The sequence below is a fragment of the Notolepis coatsorum genome (genome assembly GCF_963971535.1).
Source record: "Notolepis coatsorum genome assembly, chromosome: 7".
Lineage (NCBI taxonomy): Eukaryota > Metazoa > Chordata > Actinopteri > Aulopiformes > Paralepididae > Notolepis > Notolepis coatsorum.
Window position 1 is genome coordinate 35017287 of NC_140171.1, and position 26087 is coordinate 35043373.

Genomic DNA, 26087 nt, shown 5'->3' on the forward strand with positions numbered 1-26087 from the left:
ACAAGTCACGAATAAGAATAACAAAACAAATGGCCTAAGAATAGAATAAAATGAAATAGAATAAAAATAGTGCTGCATTTAGGTAGTGTGAGCCTATAACATGCTCCTCCTGTCAGCCAAGTCTGTGTATAGTGGGTGGGAGGGGTTGCTTAGCAAGGTTCCTCCTCTCCGCCACCCTCGCTAGAGTCCAGCTCCACCCTAACCACGCTACTGGCCTTCCTGACCATCTTATCCAGCCTGTTTGTGTCCCCTGCTCTCAGTCCGCTGCCCCAGCAGGTCTGTTATCCGTTCAGTCTGTTTTTGTATAAGTGAATGTTCTTAAGATAGAGAGAAATTAGATTTTTCAATTGCCTCTCTGCTGTTTAGTTCAGCACCGTGGGCAGCGCCAAGCAAGCCACAGCGCCGCTGTCCCAGCTGAAATGTATAAAAGGGAACCTGTGTTGAAAAACCATTGTGCCCCCCCGAGAACATTTTATGCCCCCCCACTAATTTGTTTCTGCAGCCTGGTCTGAATACCACGACCACAACACCAGAGGGAGCTCCACAAATCATGTTAAACCCAGATTCGGCTCAAACAAGGGACTAAACACGTTTTGCAATTATGCCACATCAATGTGGAACGCCCTACCCACAGCTGTAAAGGAATGTGAATCACTACCCACTTTCAAAACCACTTTCAAAGAGCACCTACGGGAGACTGCAATTTGAAACTGGCCCCTGTAAATGTGGGGGGGGGGGGGGGTCCCAAAAAAATATATATAAAATATATTTTTAATTTTTTAATTTATTTTTTTACTAGACATCACTCAGGTGTATTATTGATGCTCTCATTGATACTATGTTTGTTTCTGAAGTGTGTGTGTGTGTGTGTGTGTGTGTGTGTGTGTGTGTGTGTGTGTGTGTGTGTGTGTGTGTGTGTGTGTGTGTGTGTGTGTGTGTGTGTGTGTGTGTGTGTGTGTGAGAGAGGGGGGGCTTTGGTAGACTATTGCATTGGTCCATTCATTGAAGATGAACGCAATGCGACATCCTTTACTAGGCTCACCCACCAACAGTGCAGGTGCTGAACTGCTGATCCGAATGTATAGGTAAAAACCATATTATGCGTTTTCATCAATAAATAAATGGCCAACATTTTTTTCCGCTTGCACGCTTACGCACGCTCGCATTCAATGCATGCCTACAAATACATTCTTTCATGGGGCCCAGAATCTACAGCTACGCCTGCAGTACTGTCTATGTATGTCATGTACCGGTATGTCATATTATGTTATGATGAATTGAAAATGGGGGACCCTGATGTAAACAAGACGAAAGTCTTTCTCTGGTCTGCATCCCCTTAACAATTGTGTGTATTGAGCTGTACTGTATTGTACCCATTCTGCAATCTGTTAATACAATTTTCAATCAATCAATCAATCAATCAATCAATCAATCAATCAATCAATCAATCAATCAATCAAATGGCATCTGCCTGGAATCGACTCTGGACTAGATCGAACATGTTTGATGGTTCCGCAATCCATTAGCCAGCCTGAACCCATCATTGCGGAAGTACAGTCTACGGAAGTACAGTCGCAGTAGAGCTAGTGTGGTACTAGCTACTAGTCTCTACAACTTAATACTTCATTTCGATCAATTTTGTGTGCAGGACATTCTCGAATTTGCAAACATCATACATTTGTAAAGCAAATGTGAATGCAGGACTTCCGCGCATTGTCATGAAGGCGGGCGAGGCGAGTTGAGTTAGTGATTTGGGAATCTTGATCTTCCTGCTCCTGGCAGATGCTATCGAGTGGACTAGCTAGCTAGCTGCGCCTAGCTTTGGTCTTCATCGTTGGACACTGCCTGGGGCTTTGCCTGTATTCCTGTCAGGTAATGTTATTATTATTTCTTTTAAATGACACGCTACATTTGATTTTGGTATCTTACCAAATCTTCTTGGTGAAGATCGCACACTTCTCTTGCAGTTAAGAAAATGTATTTGTACTGTAAATATCGTAATAATTAATTTGCCATGTTAACTTAACATAAACATTCATGTGAATGTGTTTTTAGATTGTATTCAGTTTTGTATACGAATTCATTCATATTTTGCTATGTCCCATGCACATCACATTTTAAACGTTTGTTTTCATATTATTATTTTGATACTAATATATTACTCTATCATATATTACACTATACAAGTGCAGTCCATTACCCAACTTTAAGTGTATTTATTGAGTATAGAATTAGTATTTGTCCCTTAAATTATTGTCCATCCTGTCAAATTGGGGAATCTGCCTCTTTTAAGAAAAGGCACATCCACTCTAGTGACACCACATATATTTGTAAAATTTAACATTATTATAATTTTTTGTATGTTATTTGTATAAGCTATTGTATTGCTCTTCCCAAGCTTAACATATCCACCCTGTCTGCACAAAATAAGCCGGAAGTGATACCAAGTGAATACAATATTTTAAAAATACCAAATTCTCAACCTGAACCAGGCCCAACAACCATATCACTGTTGTACTGTATATTTGTTTTTCTTATAATAATATACAATTCTTTATTAGCAGTACAAGACATTTTTCTCTTTTACTTAACGTGGTTCCAAGTGGTCTGCCGTGCGCACAATCTGTCCATTTCACATTCTAATTATCTTTCCTCAACACGACAATACAAATCTCTCTAACGTTACCAGATGACATCCTACAACATAGACTACACACAGTAATCATCCATGAGTTAACACTGCTGTGGGGCTTACAGTGATATGCTTGTCATCAATCATCAACACTACTCAGAGAATGGCAATAAAAAGCATGCATTGTGGTGGTTTTTTCAATGCTCCCTCGTATCTGGTCGTTCCAATCATATTCGGTTGTAGATCAGAGATGTAATTGTATTGCAAAGCCGTACAAATTAATGCAGGTTACAATACATGCAGTTCTACCGGTACCTTTGGTAGTCAAATCTCTACCTTGGCACGGATTTCTACCAGTAGTATACCGGTTCAACCGTTATACCGCCCACCCCTAGTCAAAATAAACATTTTTCAACTGCAAGAGAAGTGTGCAATCTTCACATTCTTTTTTATAGACTTACAAACCAATGACCATTCTTCATTTAACTTTGGCTAAATTCCCTGACTCAACATTTTGGCTGTAGGCACTGATATTTAAATGTTTAACACGAAACCCAATTTACTCAAACTCGTTTACACGCCTGTTATTTTGGCTCCAATGTATTTCCTGTTGTAGTGTTTGCTAAATACAGTAGCTGACAGGAAATACACTGGGGCCCAAGCTGTTTCCCTAGTAATGGGATTATCTTGAAAAGGTTACGTTACACATTACCCCCCCCCCCCCATTCCTTTTCTCCTTTCCATGACTGAACAGCAGGCAGGATGATCCATAGTGCAGGGGTGTCCCAAGACCCCACACAGGGTGCAGGCGAGCGGGGAGAGCTGGTACGCATGTCCTCCAAAGAGACCCCCGGGTCCCCAGACCTCTCCACCCCGACCTTTGACCTCCTCAACATGGTGGTGTCCTATAAGAGAATGGCGTTGTTTCTGGAGCCGGTTACAGATGCAGTCGAACTGACCCGCTTCCTGCTTGGGTGAGATGCTCTGTGTGTATGTGTGGGTGTGTGTTTGTTTGTTGATGGGCATTTTGAGTAATTTAGTGGTCTAGCAGCAGCTGTCATAACAACAATAAACATTTGTCTGGATTATGTGGAACTGGAGCACATCGCCTTGGCCTGTTAAGATAATTACGTTATTGACTTGTTGTACAATATATGGACATGAACTCGATCAATATTGCCCATTCTGTTTACATGCGTGTTTCTTTACAGTTTAAGAGAATTGTCATCTTAAGTGCTGAAAAGCAGTCAGGAGAGACTCAGTGTTTTGGGTCACGCATCAGACTCAACGAGTCGGGAGGGGATGAGACTATAGTAAAAAGTCACATGTGCCAGAACTGCCCGCCCTCCCTCCATGATCTGCACTCTTCAGTGACTGCGCTTCTCTCTCCCCCTCATCATTCTCTTCTCTCTCCTCGCCCCTTATTTTGCTTTTTAAAAGAATTGGCTGTAGACCGCTTAATTCTGGCCCTTGCTTGCTTGAGTGGGTTGAGTAGGCAATAGCTTTCACAATGTATGAGCTGTTTGACCTCTGATCCCCACTGTTTCCTCGACTGAGGATTACCTATTCCAGTCAGGGAGGCATGGAATGTTATTATAGGCTGTAGTAAACCATTCAATTTCACTCATGGCGAGTGCCACTAAATCAAATATGAACTGCACTTCCCTAAAAAAGGTTGCATATGCAACCATTTCGCTTGCAACCTGGAGCCCCGAAAGACACACTTTGGTTGAGGCACAATAAAGTGACCTGTCGTGTTATTTTATCATCATATCAGTTTGCATAACATGGTCTTAAAATTACAATAATATTGTTTATCGCAGTTATTTCTGGGACAATATATTGTCGCAACGTTAAAAAAAAGGAAGTTATTGTGACGGGCCTAACATCGCTGCCGTACTGTAGTTTAAAAAGTTTTGACAACATTGCTGTGTATATTGACAGCCACATGTGCAGTTGTTCATTGCAAGATTCAGACGATGATCCTGTTCTGTCTCAGACAAAGCCAATATGCAGATCTTTACCTAGTGTGGTCTCTCTCTCTCTCTCTCTCTAAGGTGGAGGATACCACTGTGCTCTCTGCTGGTCTGTGTACTTCTCAACATATTCTTCCTCACAGTCAGTGAAGGTAAGGAGGTCGTTATGGGATAGTTCAGATTTTTGGAACCCTGGCCCTATTTGCTACTTACCAATGTTGATTGTTAAAGGTACACTCCAACATTTTGGGAAATGAGCTTATTTGCCATCTACCCTGGAGTTAGACAAGAAGATACATACCTTTTTCATCTCTGTGCATGCATTTAGGCGTCGGGAACGCCCGCACCATTAGCCTAGCTTAGCGGCATTCAGGTGTGGTAGGTGTGCCAGGGTAGCCTAGTTCCCAAGACTCAACTCACTCACTCCAAATACACTCAAAATACAACTCCAAAACGTTCCTGTAAACATGTTGTGACCTGTGAATTTACCACATGGAGAAATAAAAAAAATGTATTAGACATTTCCGTTTTCTAAGCAGATATATATTCGGAATTTCTTTTTGCCGAACCACTCCTGTCCGGGCGCAGTGATTTCATGTCACCAGTGCTACTTTCTAATGTCGAGGCCAGTGTTTACATTATCGTTTCATTCAAAGGATCTGAACCTATGGCTACTTGCTCTGAACATTGATTCCAACACATCAATTGAAATAATCAAGAACGTGTGTGTTTGCTCAGAGCATTTTGTACAAGATGACTATTATGAAAAAATGCGACCTAGATATAGAACCATGGCGACGTTTTCTGAAGGATATGGCCATCCCATCCATCGGAGAAAGTGACACTGGCAACCATGACTGGTAAGTTTTCATTTATGTTTTTAGATGGAAGGCTGTATTCCATTTGTCTAACGTTAGCGAATATTGTGAGATTGATGAATAGGACGTAACTTTGCTGGACTATCCTAGTATAATCCTCAGCGGTCCCTGCATCCCTTTTGATTGCTACTTTCGCTTGCTGACTGGCGTTACATAATAAACAAGACTAACATTAGGCTACTTCTAAATTGGCTAACTTATTTTGTTTACTCAGGAGTTCAGGTCATATGAACAGGTCTATGACCAAAGAAAATAGCATAAAAGTGTCTTCATTGTTTAGCCACAGTTTCTATAGGCTACTATCACCAAGCCTGCTTTCACCCCAGGCATTACAGAGCACTGCTCGATCTAACTAGCTATACCAAGATGCAAACTGAATTTGCCTGGTGCCATTACCTTGCCTGGTGCCATTATCGCGATTTGGAATGATGCAATTCGCAAATTGCAAAAATAAAATAAAAAATCGCAAATCTTTATTTTTTATTTTTTTCCCTTTTAATTTATTTAACCAGGAAGTCCCATTGAGATACAAGATCGGTTTGGGAGAGGGAGGTAACAGGTTTTAGATTGTGTGTTGTGAAGTTTAGACTTCAGAGAGGGAGAGTAAAGTACAGAAAAAATGGTACCGTTGGGTACCGGTATCGATTCCCAGGTAAAAAGAAACATTTTCAAGCCGCATTTTACAATAAACCTCTGTGGGGCTGCTTAAAACAAATCATAATTATAATCGCAAATTTAATCGCAATCGCAATATCTGTCAGAAAAATCGCAATTAGATTATTTCCCAAAATCATGCAGCCCTAATACCCTCATCTGCACATCTGCAGAGTTTGTTATATTGTTTACACTGCCTATTTAATTTTTTACTTCCCCACTGCACTATAATTTTATGACCTGTATCATGTCTTCTACTTTCACCATGTACCTGTACCTCCCCTCCCCCATGCTGCTATGATGCCTGAATTTCCCCAAGGGGATCAATAAAGGAATATCTTATCTTATCTTATTTGTTGATACTTACCATTAGTCTTGATCACACACTTTGTGGATACATACTAAGCTTGTGTAACACATCCTGACCTAGAGAGACCTAATCACACAAATAAATGTTTGATTACAGTTTTGTGTTCTTCTTACATCTCTTTGTTCACAAAACGTTACATGTGACCATAGAACTTGTAATACACATGGCAGTTTAGTACAATACCTTCTAGATTATTTATATAAATGTTCAATTTGTTTTATGACTATACGCTATTATCTGTGATTATAGACATTTCACTGTACAACTCAAATGATTATGCCTACACATGGCAGATTAGCTTTAATAAATAAGATAACTCAAAACTGAGAAATGCTGTCATTTATTTTACATTAAGCGGTGAAACAATAGAACACAAGTATTCCCCACTTATGAGTTGAAAAAGTGTTGAAGGCACTTTGGGTGTCCAGCTGGGTGCCAGGGCAATAGATGGGTTTCTGCGGGTGGCTGTCTGCTCAGGACTATTCGGCTGCACAGTGAGTGGGAGTCTGAACTCTGCAGTAGGCTCTTCTGAGGTGTTGAATGTGGTAGACTTCTGGTGGATCCTGCTGGACTTCACCCTAATTGATAAATGACAGAGCATGGATAAAAAAAAAATATTATTCATAATACATACATGAAGGCAATATATTTGGAATGCAATTCATTACAGCTGATCCAACACACATTCAACAGCATATGAAAACAATAATACCATATTAGATAAAATTATTGAAATACAGTAGATTAAAGGAAAGGTAATGGCACCAGGCAAATTCGGTTTGCATCTTGGTATAGCTAGTTAGATCGAGCAGTGCTCTGTAATGCCTGGGGTGAAAGCAGGCTTGGTGATAGTAGCCTATAGAAACTGTGGCTAAACAATGAAGACACTTTTATGCTCTTCTTTAGTCATAGACCTGTTCATATGACCTGAACTCCTGAGTAAACAAAATAGGTTAGCCAATTTACGAGTAGCGTAATGTTAGTCTTGTTTATTATGCAACGCCAGTCAGCAAGCAAAAGTAGCAATCAAAAGGGATGCAGGGACCGCTGAGGATTATACTAGGATAGTCCAGCAAAGTTATGTCCTATTCATCAATCTCACAATATTCGCTAACGTTAGACAGATGGAATACAGCCTTCCATCTAAAAACATAAATGAAAACGTACCATAGTCATGGTTGCCAGTGTCACTTTCTCCGATGGATGGATCCTTCAGAAAACGTCGCCATGGTTCTGTATCTAGGTAGCATTTTAATCTTTTTTCATAATAGTCATCTTGTGCATAATGCTCTGAGCAAACATGCATGTTCTTGATTATTTCCATTGGTGTGTTGGAATCTATGTTCAGAGCAAGTTGCCATAGCTTCAATCCGTTCGGATCCTTTGAATGAAACTAAAATGTAAACACTGGCCTCGACGTTAGAAAGTAGCACTGGTGATGTGAAATCACTGCGCCCAGACAGCAGTGGTTCGGCAAAAAATAGTTCCGAGTATATATTCTGCTTAGAAAACGGAATTGTCTAATATGTTTTCCACATAGTTTCCAACCCATCCATCTACACCCATTGCACACACATCCACATGCACACACTTTAAACAAACACTCACCGTAACACTCACTTTAGACACTTTAACACTACATCATATTTATCTATTTATTAAAGAGTTTTGCATTACATCCATACCTTATTTGCATTTGCACCTTGCCCTAAAAAAAGTGTACCTCATTGTCTTCATTTTTACTTCATTGTACTTAGGTTGTACTTTAGTTTGTATGAAGCACATTCTCAGGGGCTCATACAGAACCAAGCATTTCACTGTGTAATGTACATGTACTTTATACGTGACAAATAAATACAGGCTTGAACTTTAAACTTGATAGTTAGTCACAAACCAATGCAAGGTGCATGGGATCAAGCTCCTGTCTGCACAAGCTGACTGCATACAACTGAAATCTGCTCCACAGTGCACACAAAGTACATGTCGGGTGTCCTCAGTCAGCTTGTACAGACGGGAGCTTGACCACATTGACTGTGGTTTGCATTGCATTGGTTTGTGGTTAACTAACGGGAGTGAGTATGAGGAACTCATACTGATTAGAAAGGACTCATCATCATTGGTAAGTAAGATATAGATCTAGGGTTCCAAAGGTCTGAACTATTATTTTATTCTTTTAGGCTTTAGAGGCCCAGTCTGGAAATAACTAGTCCTTTAAGCTTTGGTGTTGTTTTGTCACTGATCTGTTTTCCATCTGAAATTTCATCCTATTTACTTTCTATTTAAATCCTTTTTAGGACTGACAATATGCAACATCAAAACAAAAACATGTATTTCGTGGATTTGATTGGCTATTTTATTCTTGTATTGTTTGTAAACGGCATTGATGAAATGTGAAAGTTGCAATCATATTACCTAGGGCTGACCTTTGAATTTTAAAGATTTCCTGATTTAAAAAAAAAAATGAATTTTTATTATTTTAAATATTATTATTTAAAAAAATATATATTATGTTGTGGGACTTGTACAGCACTTTGTTCAACTTTGTCAGTGCTGTAAAGTTTAAACCTTTTAAAATCTTAGACAAACAAAACACTTTGCTTTCATGAAATATTGTAAGCCGTCATTTGAGGCTTTATAAAAGCAGCACAATGAACACATCTGTCAGTGCCGAGTCCGACCTCATCTTAAATAACAAACAGCATTGCTTGTTGTAGTTAACAAAGAAAGGCAGAGTTTATTTTGCACAAAAAATAAATCATATATATATATATTTTTTATAATCGAATTTTATTTTCATATTCGAATCCCATGCCCATCGAACGAAGCTTCAAAGTATTTAAGACAGCCCTAACATCAGCAAGTTCTATACTAAAAAAATCAAAGATAATTTTTTTTATCTCCGTATACATACACACAATTAACCCCATACACCCTCTCTCTCTCTCTCTCTCTCTCTCTCTCTCTCTCTGTGGTATCAGTTGGTTGGTTCTGTGTATGTGCGTTGGGAGTGTCGGCGCCCGCTGCCCTGGGTTACCTGCAGGACAGGTGCGGGGGCGGGGCGTCGGAGACGGAGCTCCAGAGGAGGCGGTACCACGCTGTGCATCGCAGAGACCTGGACACGGTGCACCTCACCAAGCAGGAAGCCATGTTGGAAGTCAAAGACCTGTAAGACTGACACTCTAGTGTGTGTGTTATCTTGGTGCTAGTGTTTTGACTGTGCATGAAACCCTCAAAATCTGCTTTCAGATCGACACCCATACATACAAATTAGCCAATGTGTTTTGAATCAGTTTCATGGACTCGAGTTGATGAAACTTGCTCAACACAAAAAGGACCTTTCAGTTGTTATACAAACACAATGGAGGCACCCATACTGAACCCATGTGTGTCCATGTTGTTCATGTAATTAGTATAAACCTGCCTCGTGTTGTCTTTGTCTTCTACAGGTTGAAGCAGCTGGATGACATGCTGACCACTTCCTGCCAGTCAGCACAGTCTGTCTACAAGGTCCTGTACTGGGATAGTCACTACAGGTCCTCTAGGTACACACACACACACATGTTTTTTTATGTAAAATATGGGGACATTACATAGACTCGCATGCATTCTGTAACCCTAACCCCCCCCCCCACACACACACAAACACAGTCTTGTCTACAAGGTCCTATACTGAGATGAGGGCCTTTAGATACACACACATACGCATGCACACAAATCTGTAATGTTCTTACTGTTGGTATATATACTTATTCCGATATATCGTGTGTGATGTTACCTTTGTAATGTTCCTCTCCAGGTTCTTTTTTTTTATATATATATATATATATTTTTTTTTAAACATACACATAAACATAAACATAACAACATAAAATTAGATATACTAGCATTAATTAACAGTACACCTCCAATTAAATCACCATTTGAATAAATGTGTTATACAAGAAATATACCTAATACTTGCTATCTAATACCCTACATATTATGCTCTCACTCGCTCCCCCCCCCCCCCCCCCCCCCCGGACCCCCATTTGGATAATCCATCTATTATCATTCGCTCCTTTCCAGGCACTACAATTCATATGCTAGCTTTTATTCTCTCCACCACTTCTAACCACATTGCAATTTTGGATTCACTGACTCCTAAAATCCTTGCTGTAGATATTTCTAGATAAATCACATCGAGATATGTAAGATTCCAAACCTTCCTACACATTTTTTCCGGTTGAAACCATCGTGATGCTATCAGTTTTTTAGCCGCTGTGATACCTGATAAAACTAATCTCTTTAGCTGTATAGGGACTGCAAACTCAAAAACATCATTCAACAGGAATACAGAGGGGTGTACAGGTATATTCAGAATTAAAAACTTTGATAATTGCTGGGACACTTCTTTCCAGAATATCTTAACTGGTGGGCAATCCCAGTACATGTGCATAAATGTGCCCTCATCCTCCTCTCCAGGTTCTATGGGGGTCTGTTACTACTGATGTGTCTGCTGTACGCGGTTCCTGTTGGCTGGGTGCTGGTCGGCCTCAACAGTGCCCTCTTCCTGTGGAACAGAGACTTCGGCAAAGGTTGGTTCAACCGATCAGATGGCAGGGGGGCCGGGCGGGGGTCTGCTGCTGCCGATTATCACAGCTTCACTGTGTGTGAACCACAAAAGCAACGTTTTTTTTTTTTTTTTTTTTTTTTTTTTTTTTTTTTATATAAATGTAACCTTTATTTAAATATTTAACATGGGTAGGGGGGATTAAGCACATGTTCAAAGTTTTCCATTCTGTGTGTGCACACGCACACTTGAGTAGGTATCCTCTCCTATGTAGGAGGCCAGAGAAAGGTTTAGAATGTATCTGTAACCCAACTCTCCATCTCTCCCGTGTCCCCAGTCGTGTTGGAGCTCAGGGAACTGTTTCAGCCGGGCCAGTCCCAGGTGTCAGAGGGAGAGATGGAGCGCTCGGACCAGGAGCACGGCGGCCTGCTGGACAGAACCCCCACGCCCACCAGCGTGGAGGTGAGTGGGAAGAGGAGCACCTAAGAGATGGGTGGGGGGGATAGGAGGAGGGGAGCGGGTGGGTGGGTGGGAGGAAGTGGTGGAGCGATGCTTGATGGAGCATGATGATGTACATTTACACAGAGGTCATCGCTGCACTGTAAGCTGCTTATCTGGCTTATGCCCTGCTATCCCATATGTGTATAACAGTGTAAGAATCATGTTTGTGTGTGTGCATGTGCGCGGGTCCGCTTGTGTAGGACCTATCCCCAGGTAGTGTGGAGGAAGCTGAGGAGGCGGAGCCTGATGACGAGTTTAAAGACGCCATTGAGGTATGACTACTGCAACCTTCGCTCGCCCAGTCATCAGTCTGTATATTCTGCTGCTCTATTTCACTGATATTTGATGCTCTCCTCCCTTTTGTCTTGTTAAAGTAACAGATTAGTGCACAGCTGGCCAAAATGCCCCAACCACTCAACTTTGATTGGTCAAAGCAAATACCTTTCAGCAGAAGCTGGCACTTCCACGCTATGCAGTGAAAAGCACATAGGTGACACACAATTAGGGGTGGGGGAAACATTTATGATGATGATGATGAATAGTTTTATTTTCGGTCTTTGTTTACAGATAAATCAAAAACACATGTGTGGACTTTCAAAAGGAAAAGAAAAAAAGAAAAAAAATCACAAATGTACATATTCAAAGTAAGCTCACACACAAAATCCAAACTCAATGACCAAAAAAAGGAATAGGCTGAAGCACATGCTTATTTTTGCCTATCCTTTAAAAAATCCTTAAAAACGAAATATACTTTAATATAAGAAAGACAATTTTTAAATATGCTGCAAGATATAATTTTTTTCTTTTTCTTTAAGAGAAAAAAGAAAAGAGAAAATAAATGTTTGAAGTTTTACTCAAAACTGTACTCCTGAATTATTTTATCCTTCAGGGCCTTTATCCAGCTATATATTGTGATATGTATATATATTTATTGCAGATGTTAACAATGTTTTCCATTGGGGACATAATTTGCAATAATAAATCGCAATATATCGCAATATTGTGATATTACAATACCGTGACTCTGGTATCGTGATAATATCGTATTGCAGGGTCTCTGGTGATTTCCACCCTTTCACACAATCTTTATTTAATGAGGATTCTATGGAGACAGATTACTGGGGATGTAATAATGATATGGCCTATTATACTGATTAATGTTTCCTTGGTTCCTTCCATCTCTCCTTTATAACAGCAGATTGGATGGGATGGAAATAGCAGACATATTTCTGGTACCTTCTGATAGTCTTATATGGGTAATTATAACAGAAGGACATATTACATGGATTTGGATTTATTTAATCTGTGCACATACTATATTAAGAAATATACATAATTAGCAGTGAGTTAAAAAAAATTAAAGTGTATAGATGATTTTTGAACCAAGTAGGGCTTATTATAGGTCCACAATTAGACGATAAAGTATGTAATGCACAACGTTCACATCATGCATATACTCAAAATATCTGAAGTATTTTTTTTATACTCTTTTGCAGCTGTTGCTCTGTCACTTAGTGACAATTAAAGAGTTATTATAGGAGGACTAGTGAGCGGGATGCTTGATGCACTCCCAAGTTGTCAGTGGTAGTAAAGATGTCTGACCACAGCCTAAACATCCATGAGGATGTGGAGAGACATTGAGCTGCTCCCCCACATATGTTGAATACATTGAAAACAAGCTTCCAGGTCCTGGATCTAGCAGCTAGAGTCGGAACATGTATGCTGATTGGTTCCAGTGTTACTGGTTGTCACTCATGCTAGCGAGGACTTTCACATCCCTTAAACCCGTATCTCCACCTGCATCTCAAACCACAAGTCCTGGGCCTGCCAGCATGAAAGGCAGCAGTGCTAACGATCGAACCCAATCGAAAGCGCACACTTGATTTGGACAAAGGGAATTTTTAGGAGTGAGTTTAACAGACTGCTCCAACTGTAATACCCATTCTATAGCTTCTGTTTCTGGGACCCAGAGGCTGGTTTCAGTTTGTCGTGAGCAGTGGCCACTGCTACTTTCAAAGAGCACCTTACGACCTTTGTTACAACTTCCTCTGCTGACGACTTGCTTCCTGTTCTTTTTCTCCTGCCCTCTGAACTCAGGAGCCTAATGTTTCCCTGCAGGTGAGTGCTGCCCCCTTCTGTTTGAGAGGGGGGAACTACATTGATACTATGAAGCTGGGGTTTTTCAATAGAGCTCCGCAGTTGACTCCACCGCTTTTCCTTGCTGGTCCCTGAAAACAACCAGAACATACACATTTTCCATTGGGCTTTTTTCAGTCGCCCTCTATGATTTTATGGACTAACCTTTAACATATCTGTGATACAAAAGCCATAATATACACACCACTGTGTTTAATCAAATTCAAAACGTATAATTACCAAAGCAAGAGAGCTATGATCCCCAGAACTCTCGTGCAGAGTAGCTTCTCTATAATTCTAGTATGGCACGTCTGCACGGAGTTGCGAAGTTACACATTAACTGGATTTAGTGCCACGTTGTTTTCAGCTTTAAACCTCTTGGCTACTACTGTATGCCCTCCTAAAGGACATAAACTCACATCACGCTAACATTTTGTAAAACAATTCAATCCATCTTTAAAGATGACTTTGAGCCAACGTGCCTTCACTTTCAGACAGCACAGTTCTTTGTGAGTACCTGGATGATGAGTTCATTTAAGTAACTTTTTTGGTTATTTGTTGGGCATAATTTCAAAAGTCCAATTCAACTAATTATTTTAAAATGTGATTAACCTTTTGTTAAGAGTAAAGAAATAACTCTTTTAGCCAATTAGCCGCATATATATTCTTTTCTGAAAAGGGGACCAGTGCTATATCGCCAAACTGGGCGGGACTGCGGAGCTCTATGACAACTGTTTGACATATACAGGCCTATTGCCTCATGTGTTGTGTGTGACATGCTTATTAGGTGTTTGTTGCATGTGTGGTTCTTTCTTTTGCTTTTAAAGTGTGTGCGTTTGTGTACCGTATGTGCGTGCATATGCTCGTCAGGGTGTATATTATTGTATGCTGTGATGGTATCCATGACAACACTGTGTAGTGTGACACTGCTCTTGTATCTTGCTCCGCTCCCGGAGAAGGAGACTCCTCTGGCTTTAGTGGTAAGTGGCTTCACCACCTCCCTCTATCCATCCATCCATCCATCCAAAGATACATTCCCTCCCTTTCTCATCTCTGCATGTTGCGGTTTACCCCGTCATGGATTATCATTGGATTCACATCATAGGATTATCATAACCATTGAAAATTCAACAAATATTCCATGTAGTAGGAGTAGTGATTAATAGTAGTTAATTTATGATTATTTTCTCCATGTGATCTCTTGTCCTATAGCCTCCTCATGTCATACAGCCTCACCCAGACCAGGTGGTGTTCATAGATAGACACACACAGGGGCAGGGTTCGAGTAGGAGGACATGGAGAACATGTATTGTTCTCCAGAGAACAATACATGTCTTATCCCACTCAAACTCTCAACCAGCCCATTCATATTTAGACAATCAGTGCCCCTAAACTGAACTCCTACTCTGTGTTCTTGCCGGCCCCGTCGTGGTGTTAGTTCGGCCGACTCGAACACACTTGGCTGTCGCCACTCTTGCCACTGTCGGCAGAGTGTAAAATGGTAAGAATGGATCGTTTTGTATAACGCTAACGGTATATAGAAGGAATGACGGCAACCCAGCTAGCTGCACCCTGCAAGTCCCTGGATGTGACGTTCGTATCTGATCATGATCAAGAGAGAGAACATGTTTTCTTGTGGCGATTTTGGTTATTCGCTGCATCAGCTTGTACCCCGCTGCACACGTATGGACACATGGATGCTTTTTGTCATGTGCGCTTGTATGAATGAAACGCTTTGTCAAAAACACAGGCTGTGCGCTCTGCTGTGTTATGTCCACTTTAGATGTCTGTTGGACTAGTTGATTGACGGACTGAATTTGTTATGCAGGTGTGGCCTTTCTCCCGATTGCGGCTCGGTCTCCAAAGGATGAGGCATAAGGTGCCCTGTCGTCCTTGGCGACCCATTTGTAACGGGGGTGACTGGGTCTCTCCCTCTCCTCCTCCTCCCTCCCTCCCTCCCTCCCTCTTTGGACCCTCTCACTCTGCTGCTGTAGTTCAGACCTGACGGTGTTACCAGAAATTGATCTTACCAGTTGGTCAGGGTTTGTTATTTTTCCAGGTGTAGGAATTGATCACTGTGTTTCACTGACATGCATGCATATTCCATAAACCTCTTAAGTTTTAAGTGAATATTTAAAAATAATAATGATAATAATAAATGCAGATTATTAGAACTCAACTAAACTTCAAGGCATGAAAGAAATTGGTCTGTCACGGTGGGTCGGGGTATACATGCATGGTCTGTGACTAATCTAAATGCATTTGTCTTCCAGTGCACGTGTTTGCACCTGTTCTGATCCTAATGTCTAAATGAATGGCTGATGAATGAACGCATCCATTCGCTGTATTGGGAGCGAGTAAACAAACGGGCCATTGTAACTGGAATGGCATGTCTGGGTTATTGGGTACAAAGTGGTATTAAATGTATTAAAGTTCCAGTAACACTTTACTTTGGAGATACTAACACCCAACTGCTAGGAACGTGAGAGAAGCTGGACAGAGTCTGCACTGACGTTCCCAGGGCTGGGCAATACAGTAGCCGTATTCATCATTTATCCTCTTGTCGTGGTACATAATTTCTTGGTCTAAATGAATGCTTGGAAGAAAGTGTTTTTTCACAAACTGTATATCAATATAGAGAAAAATCCCTCTGAATGTCGTGATATTTACCTTTTTCCTTATTGCCCAGCCCTAGTTTGATCCAGTATTAATCCCATGGTTGTGCCTATGGTCTGGTGGTGACTGTTTGATATTATAGCTCCCTCTGCTGTTCTAACAGGGTATTACATCTAACTTGACCTGAGGAGCAGGCTATTTCAAGAAGTATCGTTACGATATTAGACCGATGACTTTGATGAAAAACTACATGCTATACCCGATCATTTTAAGAATTTAGTCAAATTAACATTTCAAAATGATATTTTCTGACAAATGTTCAAAGTTATCTGCCGTGACAAATAAAACTCTTGACTTGACTTAAATAAGCTAATCCTACTTCTGGAAATACCCCCCACACCTCAGTCTTGGTGCCGAATGAGGGTTTGGGATTTTGTCTCCTGGAATTTAAGAACTCACAAGAACTCACAAGTCTTCCATAACAGATATTAGGCTATACAAATAATAATCTCTTATCTCTCTCACTCTTTTGTGTGTGTCTCTCTTTTGTGTCTCTATCTCTCCCCCACTCGTCCTCTCTCCCTCCCTCAGGAGGACGATGACGTGTCCATGGGGGCTCCGGACTACGACACCATCTCTGACAACGGCCTCCTGAGTCGCGAGCCGATCCGCAGCAAGGTGTCCAAGCTGACGGAGAAGCTGCGGAAGCGCTACCCCACCACTGCCACAGGTCAGCCTGCCCCTCGCCCCTGACTCGCCATTCTGACGCTTCTTCCTAAAAATATATATTTTTATCTTTATCAAATGAGAATTAAAGGTGCTGTAAGTGGTATTCTTTGTTCAAATAAGTGGTCTACATGTTAAAATTATAGCTCTACATTCCGACAGCCATCACTGATATAGAGTGTCTGGTCAGTAACATCATGGGTCTCCCAGTCCCTTCACTCTGCAGTAAATGGAAAATATATTTCCTGGTATCCCTTTCCCACTTTATCCAATCAGGAGAGGGAACCAAAATTGGTCTGACAAAAATAAGAAATAAAAACAAGTTTTTTTTTTTAAGCAAATGTGTCCTTGAAACAAGTAAAATAATCTACCAGTGCAGTAAGCAAATTTGGCTTAGCAAGATTTCTTGAAATAAGTACATCTAGCGTTCTCTCTCCTGATTGGATAAAGTGGGAAGGGATACCAGTAAATGTATCTATCTATATCAGTGATGGCTGTTGGAATGTAGAGCTCTTTAACTTCTAATAGTATGTCCGATCCTTTAGTCAACCACTTAACAGATCCAGTGGGCCATTCATAATTTGGGTCGCAGCAGTGTTCCACATACTGTAGGTCACAGGGGAACAGAATTCCCATTTCACTCATGGGCCACTTATGAAATTATGAAAAAAAGAAGATTCCTAATGTGAGATAATCTTCACTTTGACCTGAATTAAATCTTAAAACATTGAGTGCCACGCCCCTTCTGGGGAAGTGACCACTTCCGTGCCGTCCATTAACCCCATGTAAGCGTAGTTCTACTTTGTAGACCTAAACCTATATTTTATAGTATAGCTATCGGTCTAATAACGCCGTTGAGTCTCATTGAGCTACTTCTGGTCAACGTGCAAAAAACAGATTATTTTTTCATCCGTACATTTCCGTTTTATACCGCTTTGAATATGAACATAGTCCGGCCGCTTCTGAGAAATTCCAGGGAAAAAACATGAAAACAGCGTTTTTGTGTAATTCAGTAAACATGTTGTAATTTTTCGCCTGATTATCGGATCTTCCTGAAATCAACGCTAGATCATCACTATTATCCTTTGTCGTGCACGCATGCAATGTGATTTAGATCGGCAACCCAACGGAAAACAACCAAACAGCTATAACTACAGCTTCAATCGCAGTAGAAATAAATATCAGATCAACGCAAGCTTTCATATGGTGTCCTTACCTGGTCTCTGAAGTAATGAAAAAAAAAGAATCCAATAATCTCATCGCCATTCCAGTTATCCACAGCGATCGTGCCTCCGACGTTGTTGGACATTGCTCTTCAACGGGCGGGCGGGGTCAGTAGTCCAAAGCATTCCTATAAGCGTGTGTTTTGCCGAGTGTTTAGTACCCGCCCCCATGCTGCAGCTCGGTAGAGAAAAGAAACCAACCCGTTTCTAACGGGGTGCATTACTGGCCGAAGGCGTTAGAGGGCAGTATAATACCGTCTGCCAGCTCAGACGCACTCAGAACAGTATGCACAAGGTTCCCCGCTGAATTATGAATGGCAATAGATAATAAAATAAATACCGTGACAGAAACGTAGATCTACGTTTCCGGCACTCAACCGTCAGGCAACAGAAATGTAGATCTACGTGAACGGCAGTCAATGTGTTAAGACATAATGAGCGTTGAATTCAGCGAGTAGATTTTTCGGTTTGCCACACTACCTCGAGCGATAACTGCTGTTGAGCATGTGAACTGATTATTTTCTGTTAATGCTGCCGTATGTCCTGCTTCCACCCTGGGTGGAAAGGAATCCCAACCTGAGCATGCCCTAAGAGTAAAACGGTCACCGTGTGAATACGATCAATAGTTATTCTCTCTTCCTTTTCCCTTTTTTTCCTCTTTTTTTTCTCCTCCAAAGGCAACTGTTCCAGTTGCAATGCTGTCTTCTCGGTGCTGAAGAAAAGGGTGAGATTGAAAACCTACTAGAGCCGTCATTACAAGACATTTAGTATATGTCACATTCCTCTGATCGTATACTGTTCACACTCTCTTGCTCTTTCAGAGGAACTGCAGTAACTGTGGCAACAGCTTCTGCTCTCGGTGCTGCTCCTTCAAGGTTCTCCGGTCCTGCATGGGGGCTACAGGTAAGAGGAGAAACAACAGGCATTTCCTGTCTTACCATTTTAAGCTAGAGTCTGTAACGCCACCAAACAGCCAGCTCTTGGCAAATGAGCCCCCGCTTGGTATTGGACTTTGCTTACATTTTCTTTGTTTTTGTCCGATGTGTGGGTTGGAGTTGAGTTTGGATAGGGGAGGGGTTGCTATTGCTGGCCACACCTCCGGCTCTGCCAAGAGAGGTCGGAACGCATGTCCTATTTGGAGCAGGCCCGTCGCTTGGGTACCCGGACGTCTGGAGATCTGCTCATCGGATTGACTTCACACTCAACACTGCACTCCCTTGGGTCCTCACAAATACATTTGCCAAGCATGAAGTCGATCGGATGACCGGTTCTCGAGATGTGCATAAAGTGAATTCGGTCCTCGAGATATGCTAAGGATAGTCATGCACCACCATCTGGCCAAATCCGACACTGCACTCCTGTGGGTCCTCAACAATACAACTGCCAGTATTAACACATTGAGTGCCACGCCCCTTCCGGGAAGTGACCCCCTCCGTGCCGCCCATTAAACCCATGTAAACTTAGTTGTAGTTTGTAGAGCTAAACCTATATTTTATAGTATAGCTATGGGTATAATAACGCCCTCGAGTCTCAGTGAGCTGCTTCTGGTCAACATGCAAAAAACAGATAATTTTTTCATCCGTACTTTTCCGTTTTGAATATGAACATAGTCCGGCCGCTTCTGAGCAATTCCAGGGAAAAGACACAAAAACGCTAATCCTAATACCATTATTTATTGTTAACTTTTGTCAGACACAATGTACAAAGGGGTAGTACTAGAACTAGCAAACTCTTCCACACAACTCATACAATGCAACTCTTCTCACACTCTCACACGCACGCATGCATGCACGCACACACACACACACACACAGCATGTTGTTGTCCATTGACAACTCGCATAAGCAGGGCCGGACTGGGGAAATAATTCAGGCTGGGAAATATCGTGTGAAATATAGCCCCAGCCACTTTCTAAGTGGGGGTCCCCCACCAGGAATTATTTTGTTACAAAGACTGGTGCAGGATTTTTTTGTACCCTTTAAATTCCAGTGTTTGTGATGGGCATCACAAATAATTGTAAAAAAAAATAAACATATTCAATACATTTTCTAATTGTAGCCCTTTAAATGCCAGTTTGTGTGATGGCATCACAAATTATTGTAAAAAAAACACACAAAAAGTAAAATATTTTCAATATATCAAATGCAAAGTAAATTTTTCTGGGGGGGATTATTACAGGCTAGGCATGTGTCAATGATTAGCAACAACACAGATTTTGATGGATTTTTTGTAATGTCAGATCTAACAACAACTCTTTTCAGAAAAGTGGGAGTATTTCATTTTTGATCTGACATTACAAAAAAATCTAAAAATAAAAATGGTTATGATCAGGGCTGAAGTTGAATAAAAGATTTATGACTGTTTAGACTGCATTACTCTCTGTCACAGTGATCTCCTGGTTGTTCCCCACTTAGGTTATCTAACTATCACGCCACCACAACTAGAAACACTGGCCTGGCCTGCTTCTAAGTTCAGTGGCCTGACTGCAAAGAAAATTATAATAATAATAATTATATATATATTTTTTTTTTCTTTTTTTTGTGTTTTCAATTACCACCAGAAGTACCACTAGTGGTACGCGTACCACAGTTTGAGAACCACTGATCTAATGAGTTCAACTCTTTCAGAATAAGTAGATAAAAACAAGCCCAAAGAGTATCTAATTGATACGAATGAATAGATACTTATGAGGATATCTGTACTGTATGTGCTTAGGTATCTATATACTATATAAATACATGGTTCCCAAAGTTTTCAAGGTGCGACCCCCGAAATAACAGAGCGAGTTGGAGGCTATACAGTTTCACTATCAATCAGGTTTTAATCTGTTTCGGACATCATCCATACATGCATTGAATTGATTAACCTTTGGTTTATACCAGTGACACCAGTCATGTTAATCACCCTCTTGTTCATCATCAGTAGGGCCAGGCATGCAGTGGTGGTCAAACGCGGTTAAACGCCGTTTAGGCTACGTCACTGAGGCAGACAAAAATTACTCGTCGCGCCGTATACCCCGGCCGGCACTTATCACCTAGACTTTGCATAATAATAGGATACCGACAACCAAAATACAAGCCTTGTAGGTGGGGGGTTGCTTGATCTCCCGACTGGAAGGATGAGACAAGTTGTGCTTCAGTCTGAAGGAAACTGTCCTTCAGTAAACTAACTCTAAGTTACATTGTTAATTTAGTTTGTATTTACTTTTCTAGTTTAAGTTAATTCAATTAAAGAAATTGTAACTACAATTGCATAATAATCATCTGTTCTGTGCGCAAGCGAGGGAATATGTATGCGCGTGCACATGGCGTTTGGCCTTGGCCCATATTACGACTGCACCACTGAGTAGGGCTGACCCCTATTAGTCGACTAATCGGTCGAAAGGAGCCGTAGTCGACTGCCAACCTCTTAGTCAAAATAAATAAATAAATAATGTTTTATAAAAAGATATTTTATTAAAAGAAATTATTTTATCATTCTTTCCAAAAGAAAAGAGGCCTAGAAGCGTGGCTAACACTAATGGCACGCATACCAGAGGCTAACTGCCTAAGAAAACAGGCACAGAGGCACTGAAAGAGGATTTCACCCATCTAACGAACACACTAGAATGAACACCTGCCCTCGACCAGGTTCAAACGTTTTGATCTGTTGCCATAGTGATTTAGACAATCGCGCGTCGGGGAACCGACAGGTCTAGCTTAAGTCAAAGTTATCCTGAAAATTATCCGGCTAACTCAGTTAGCCAGGTACGAGGAACAGGGCCCAGTTCTCAGGCTGCAGCTGGTTTGAAAGCGAAAGTAAACAGGCTTCTCTGCTGGCTGTGGCTCCAGGGGAGTTGAATAGTTCTGGCTCTGCTAGTTTATTTTCTATCTTTTGGCGCTTTTTTGGTGGACAAACCACCGCACATGTGCACCGTGACTCGCGACTGGAGACTAGCTCTGCTAGCACACATAGCTACTGTGTACAGACTGTTTCAAACTGTATTTTAAATTAGAAAGCAAACAAAATAAATGGACAAGAGAAAAATAAATCTCAATTTGGTCAGTATTGTCATTTGGACAAGCAAAGCCATTACTTTAAGTTGCAGGCAAGAAAGACAAGTCTGTCCACTGTCTCTGAAACTGCCCTGTTGCAGGTCACAACATTTTTTTATTTTATTTTTTTTTATATATTTTTTTTTATCAATCGATATCGATTATTCAAATATATCGCGATAATTATCGTTTTATCGCCAAGCCCTAGCGCAAAGCCAGTTGGATGAACCGTTCTCGAGATATGCGTAAAGTTTGTTGTTATAGCGCCACCATCTGGCCAAATGACAGGCATACGGGTGTGGCTTAAGTGGATCAATTCGCCTGGACCCACACTACAGTATCCAGGTAAAAGAAAATTGGGTTAAAAAGTTACAGGCCAAAGCGTAAAAGTGTGTTGTTGTAGCGCCACCATCTCGCCTAATGGCACCAAATCCGACATTGCACTCCCCTGGATCCTCAGCAATACTCCTGCTGAGCGTGAAGTTGATCGGATCAACGGTTCTCAAGATATGTGCGCCACAGACGCATGCAGAGATTCCTTCCTTTTCCTTTATGGTTAGATAATATAGCTATTTACAAACTTATTATAGTGGTCTCTCCAGAGCTGGAGGTGTGTCCAGTAATTGCAACCCCTCCCTTATCCAGTACCGGTACAGTTCCAATACATTACTTTTACTCAACAATATAATTTGTCACTGATCATTGGACAAAAATGATAGAGAGATCCAACATCATTCTATGTGTAGAAAAAAGGCAGAACATCAAGCGACATTGTTTCATGTCTGGCATGTTATGTGGCTTGTGGTGCATGCCTACTTTATATGTTGATTTGTAAATGTATTAATGAATAGGGGTGGGGAAAAAAACGATACAGCGATATATCGCTATATTATGCGTGCCAATATTATATCGATACACTAATGGCAAGTATCGATATTTAAAAAAAGAAACATATATATATATATATTTATTTTTTGCTTGACAATTCCATTTTGCAGCAATAAGAATTATTGGAATGAGGTGAACAGACTGAAATAGTTATCTTATTAGATAAAACGGATGATGTATATATATTTTTATTCCAGATGTTGACAAAGTTTTCCGTTGGGGACATAATTTGCAGTTGAAAAAAGGTAATAAATCGCAGTATATCGCAATATTGCGATATTACAATATCGTGACATTACAATATCGCGACTCTAGACTCCCACCCCTATTAATGAAGGCATTGTTTTTGTAATAGTTCATATGAGAAGATTATCAGATGTAACCTTATTAGATGGGACTCCCTATTTTCACTCTACTTCGACCTCACGCCTAACCCTAACCTCAACTCGAGAAAAATGTTTTTTGTTTTCTTTCTGGTACGTCACCTGGAATGAAATGGCATGAAGATAGGGAATTCCCTTATTTGACATCGTCTCTGTTTACTTTTTTCCTCCTCATCTGGGTTCTCTCTCCACTCTCCGTTTCAGCTCCCGAGGCCCAGAGAGAGACCGTCTGTGTTTGTGCTGCCTGTAACTCCTCCCTCAACAAGTTACTATGAGAGAAGACGCAGAAGATCAGTCAATCCTGTTTCCCAAAATGGCCTCCCACCATTAACTGCCCCTTCAGAAGCCCTACTGTGACCCTTGAGAGAGCCTTGATCTCAAATCAAGGCACCTATATATATACAGTATGTGTGTGAAGAGAGTGCTTGTATTGACCTCAACGACCCTCTAATCCAATTGTGCCCCTATTTAACTTAATTTTGTCTTAAATGAGAGGACTGCTACCCCTACTATGTTACTGTAGACCACTCCATACCCCCCCATACCCCCTCCAGTCACGATAGAGAACCAGCGGGAGTTACTGGTCTTTGCATCCCCAAAAACAAGCTTCTTGCTGGGTGAGACTTGCTACAGAACAGCCTCTGTCATCCTGGAGAGACATTCAAGAGTTAAGGACCTTGGCTTTTCCCTTTGCTGCGTGTTGGTGGAAGAGAGAAGTAAGCCTCTATGACTGTTGTTGATAAACACAAGGTTGGCTGTAGGGCTGTCCTCCACTAAAGATATTCATAGACAGATAATTCTGTTGAATAATCTATCTGTTGACAATTGTGTTCCCAACATGCAATCATGCAGAAGGACCTTGTCAAATCATTAAACAAAATCTTGGTAGACTAAGAACAAACCGACCAATTAATGGTCTAATAATTGACTAAAGGATCGGACATACTTTCCGCATCCCTCGTCTGCGTACCAGTTGCGCGGACACGCACTGCGGTTCCATTTATACAATTGAGGGTTAGGGTCCTGGACGACAGTGTGGCCGGCTGGGCAATAGCCAACATATAAATACTTAACCTATTTACCTACTTAATATTGTTCTGACAATATTGATGTAGCTAAGAGATTCGCTGAAAGAACCTTGTTTTTAATGCATATATCAACTACAATATGAGGTTCACTCAGGCATTTCCATGATGTAAACTGATGGAAGGCTGATTGCCAGAGTGTCAGAGCAGTGAGCGATCTAGAGCATGCACCATCACCGTGCTTAGTCCGTGTGCTCACAGACTTTGGGCTCTGCATGGACGTCAGCATGGGGCTCCGTGCCAAACCTCACAGACATGGGCGGATTGGTGACATTTACGGGCAAGCGAACCCTCGCGGACACGGATGGTATGAATGTACCTTAAGAGGGGACAGCCGCAGTTGGTGGGAGTAGGGAGCTCTGCTGGTTAACCCTTTCAGGTGGACGGTTTTTGGAATGTTAGAATTCTGCCACTTTCAATGGCCAGTAGCCATTGTGACATCTTCATCGGAATGTTAAATTCTCAAGATGCTGCCCTTGTGTTGTAAGTGTGCTTTTTATGTGCTTTGCTCATCTATCCACTCGAGTGGAATTGATTAATATAGAAAGAGCCTTGATATCTCAAAAACTGAACCCAATGTAGCAGTTTGCTTGCACGGTAATGGTAACTATGGTTGTATAAAGAAATATATATATATTGTGGAGACACCATAACTCCAAAGAGTGGATTTCAGAGGGAAAGTTATGTTTTATGATGATTGAGACACAGATGATTGTAGTTGTTGATATGCTTTTATCATAATCATGAAGGACTTGTTACTGTAAAAATCTACTGTACCTAATATATTACATTTTTAATTCCAGAAAGGGCAAGTTAATTGAATTTATTATCAATTCTGTATATTTTGACAAATGTATAGATGTAAACGCTATCATTGACTCAATAAACTGTGTGATAATTTGAATATCAGAGAATGACTCATGTTTACCATATTATATTTACTATTATTTCATTAAAATATGTATTAGTAATAGTGTAATAATGAGGATTTTTGTGTGTATTTAAGGTGTTTAAGTAGAATCTGGAATCCCTTTAAACAGCGACCTCTAGGCAAAAGAGCCCCACTTGGTATTGCTCTGTGTTTCAATTTTTATGTTTTGGTCTGATGTGTGGGTTGGATTTAAGTGGGGATAGGGGAGGGGTTGCTATTGCTGGCCACACCTCAGGCTCTGCCAAGCATGATAGGGAAAATAAGTTACTAAAATAATAAGAATAATGTTAAGAATAAAGAATAACTCCAACCCACACTTCAGACCCAAACAAATAATGTAAACAAAGTGCAATACTACAGCTCTTCTGCTTAGAGGTCTAGGTGATCAGGCACACAGCATCATCAAGGACCACAGCCACCCAGCACGCAGATTGTTGCTCTCTGGCAGGCGATACAGGAGCAGGGCTGCACTACCACGACTCCAGGGCAGTTTTTACCACCAGGC

At 41.0% G+C, this 26087-nt stretch overlaps 1 protein-coding gene across 7 annotated transcripts; it reads left to right on the forward strand.

Annotated features, from left to right (window-relative positions):
* Positions 1 to 1576: 1576 nt before the first annotated feature.
* Positions 1577 to 25555, forward strand: zfyve27 (zinc finger, FYVE domain containing 27). Of its 7 annotated transcripts, none has more exons than XM_084318919.1 (15): positions 1577 to 1872; positions 3387 to 3606; positions 4690 to 4760; positions 9489 to 9675; positions 9957 to 10052; positions 10972 to 11084; positions 11397 to 11521; positions 11761 to 11832; positions 13658 to 13678; positions 15525 to 15575; positions 16904 to 17042; positions 18939 to 18985; positions 19083 to 19164; positions 23381 to 23428; positions 23771 to 25555. In XM_084318919.1, the coding sequence occupies exons 2-15, from the start codon at positions 3395 to 3397 to the stop codon at positions 23839 to 23841; spliced, it is 1335 nt and encodes a 444-aa protein (XP_084175045.1). In that variant the 5' UTR covers positions 1577 to 1872; positions 3387 to 3394; the 3' UTR covers positions 23842 to 25555. The 7 variants fall into 7 exon arrangements, with proteins under 7 accessions (XP_084175045.1, XP_084175046.1, XP_084175047.1 ...); XM_084318920.1 differs by having other exon boundaries at positions 3390 to 3606; XM_084318921.1 differs by lacking the exon at positions 23381 to 23428.
* The last annotated feature ends 532 nt before the right edge of the window (positions 25556 to 26087 follow it).

Coding starts and splice junctions, on each gene's coding strand:
- zfyve27 (XM_084318919.1), top strand. CDS start 3,395: ATGATCCATAGTGCAGGGGTGTCCCAAGACCCCACACAGGGTGCAGGC. Junction 11,833..13,657: donor AGTTTAAAGACGCCATTGAG/GTATGACTACTG, acceptor CTCTGAACTCAG/GAGCCTAATGTTTCCCTGCA. Junction 19,165..23,380: donor GTCCTGCATGGGGGCTACAG/GTAAGAGGAGAA, acceptor TTTTTATTCCAG/ATGTTGACAAAGTTTTCCGT.